Raw genomic sequence first — 2,830 nt, forward strand, 5'->3', positions numbered from 1 at the left:
AGCCGCGCCGCCTCCTCCGGCACGGCGGTGGTCGCCGCCGCCGCCGCTTCTCCGCCCGCAGGGGCCGCGCTGCCGACGGTCATGGCCGAGCCGCCCCCCTCCTCCTCGTCGTCCTCCTCCTCGGGGATCATGGAGGCGGCGTCGGCGGTCGACTCGCCGGCGGGCTTGGCTGGGCTGGCCTGCAGCTCGGGCCTCTGCAGGGGCCAGGTGCAGGAGCGGGGGCGGCTTTGCGGCTCGAACTCGGGGTCCAGCTCCACGTCCAGGGGCGAGAGCGGGGCGGGGGGCGACGCCTCTGCCATCTTGGCCTCCCCCGCGGGCGGCTGCGGGGCGCTGCGACGGGGCGGGCGGGCGGCCGCCGACCCCGCTCCTCCTCCGCCGCCTCCTCGGTGCCGACGGGAGCCTAGCAAGCGGGAGGCTGCCGGGCGGGCATGCCGCGCTCCGCTAAGGGCTGGCCGGCTCTCCGCTGCGCTCCGAGCTCCGCTCCCCGCGGGCGATGCGCACGCCGGAGCTGGGAGGCGGGGGGAGAAGGGGAGGGAGGGGAAAAAAAAAAAATCAGATTAGGAGCCGGAGCGGCCGCGCAGGGCGGCAGCACGGGCCGGGCGGTGCCGGAGGTGCCCGCGGCGCTGCCCTCCGCGCCGGCGGAGCGGCGGCCGCTCCCGCGGTGCGTGTGTGCGTTTGTTTATGTTTCACTCCATGCGGATGCCGAAGTAGCTCCAGCGGGAACCGCGCTGTATCCAGCCGGGAGAGGACCCCCTCACGCCCCCGGCGCCTCCGAGCTCGCTCCTCGTCGCTTCCGCAGATATCTTGCCTTTTGGGTGGGGGGGTGGTCCTTCGCGCCCTCCGTCGGCAGGAGGGCAGGGAGAGCAGTCCTTTGGGTTACGCCGAAGACTTTTTCCTTCTTCAAAACGCCCTAAAGGGAGCCGAAGTCTTAGCATACATCCAACTGCACACTAGCGTAAACCCGTCACTTTGCGGTGCCCCAAAGCCACGCGTAAGCAACCCCCCAAAATCTCACAGCTGACGGACCAGGGGGCAGGAGACGGCCACCCCGGGGGCTGGTCGGTTAAAAAAAATAGTAATAAATCCTCCTTCTTGCAGGGAAAAAGCAAACACAACGGGAACAAATCAAATCGCCAGTCTTCCAACAGGTCCAGTAGCTTTAAGCCCTCCCTAGGGCTGCCAAAGAGAATAGGTTTTGTTCCAGCATCAACACCACATTCATAACCTCCTTGCTCCTGCTGCTGCCATCTTGACAGTTTTTCCCCCCTTCACTTAAGTCATTTAAAAAGCGCAGGCAGACGAGGCAGGGAAAGCCACATCGGGAGGGGCGGGAGGCGGCGGGGGGGTGCTGGATCGAGAGCCACCTCCACAACCGGCAGCAATCGAGATCCGAATTCACGGGAGGAAGAAGCAGCGCTGCTGCATGGTTCCTGCTGCTCCTGCGCCTTCAGCTCCAGAGAGCCTTCCCTTTAAAGGCGAAGGATGGGAAAACGGCAGAGCGCCCGCTCCCCCTGCGAGCAGCCGGCGAGAGGCAAGCGATCCGCCCGCGCCCAGCCCGTCCGCCGCCGCAGCCCGCCCGAGCAGCCTGTCACCCTGCTCGCCGCCGACTTCCACATCCCTCCTCCTAACAACCACCGGCAGCAACACAAAGTTATAGACACACGCAGGGAGACTCAACCAAACCGCACGGCTCGGCACGGCCCGCCCACGGGCGGGCGGAGGGCGGGCCGTGCCGCGCAGGAGCCGCCCCAGCGGGGCGGGAGCGCCGGGATGGGGGGAGCCGGACGGGCTGGAGAAGCTGCCGGCACCTGGCGAGGGCAGCGCTTCCCTGCTCGCCGTCCCTGCGGCTCCAGAGCCCTGTCCGGCCGGTGCGGAGGAAAGCGCTCAAGCCTCTCCAAGTACCCGGTAAATCTTTCCAAGGGTTGTATTAGCCGTGTTTCTTTTCCGTACTTGTTTTCATTGGTCATAAATTATTGGTGCACGAGCTATTCTGGTAAACTTTAAAATATAGATTCTAATTTAGTAATTCTTTGAAAACTTTCACTCTTCTTGTGGATGCCAGGAACATGTTCAGATATGTCCGCACGTGAACACAATCCCGCTGTTCCTCCTCCTTGAAGTCCATGCCCTAGCAGAAAGCCCTCCAAAGTAGCTCACCTGAAGATGTTGTTAATTATGGGTTGAATAAAGGGGTGACCCACAAAACCAAAGAACATCAAAGCTACTAATATGGATGTAGTTATTAATACTTCACATGGCAACTTCTATGTATCAGTTCTCACCTGGCTTGATATGGACCTAGACTGTGGACGAGATTTAGTCCAACAGTAGCACTGGCTCTGAGACAAGATACAGACAATAGCATGGACTGACAAGCAGTGTGCTTCTGGAGCTTTGCTGGAAAGAATGAGCGGACAAATTAAACTATTCCTAGTGAATTGCATTATAGACAAGTAGAGAGATTTGAAAACCATTCAATTTTATTAGAAAATATCAAGGCCCTGATCCTACATGCCTTACACTGCTGCTAAGTAGGGCCTAAGGCCCTAAAGGTCTAGGTAGGTTTTGAATTCAAACACCACTGAAGTTAGGAATAATTTAATGTGATTTTATTACAAGGGACAGCATTTCAGTATGCATACAATTAACCCCGGGTTATCTAGATATACCAGGAGACACTGAATTAATCAGAATGAATGCAGGTTCGAGTAATGTAAACAATTTCACGGCAACTTCATTTTGGGTCACAATGTTGAGCGCCTTGCCATGGCTTTTGTTGTAACATGGTCCCTACAGGAATGCAAGACAGCTCAAAAAGACACCAGCCACT

The 2,830-nt window shown here is 58.8% G+C and overlaps 1 protein-coding gene across 1 annotated transcript in view; it reads right to left on the reverse strand.

The window, feature by feature from the left end:
• FOXO3 (forkhead box O3) overlaps positions 1-404 on the reverse strand; it is an 88,868-nt gene extending 88,464 nt beyond the window's left edge. Inside the window, exon 1 of the mRNA XM_041414922.1 lies at positions 1-404. This exon is cut by the window's left edge and continues 250 nt beyond it. Coding sequence (XP_041270856.1) covers positions 1-299 — 299 coding nt within the window. The 5' untranslated portion in view covers positions 300-404.
• Between the last annotated feature and the right edge of the window lie 2,426 nt (positions 405-2,830).

This window comes from Onychostruthus taczanowskii, unplaced genomic scaffold (assembly GCF_017590055.1).
Source record: "Onychostruthus taczanowskii isolate IOZ18803 unplaced genomic scaffold, ASM1759005v1 scaffold48, whole genome shotgun sequence".
In the NCBI taxonomy this organism is placed as follows: Eukaryota; Metazoa; Chordata; class Aves; order Passeriformes; family Passeridae; genus Onychostruthus; species Onychostruthus taczanowskii.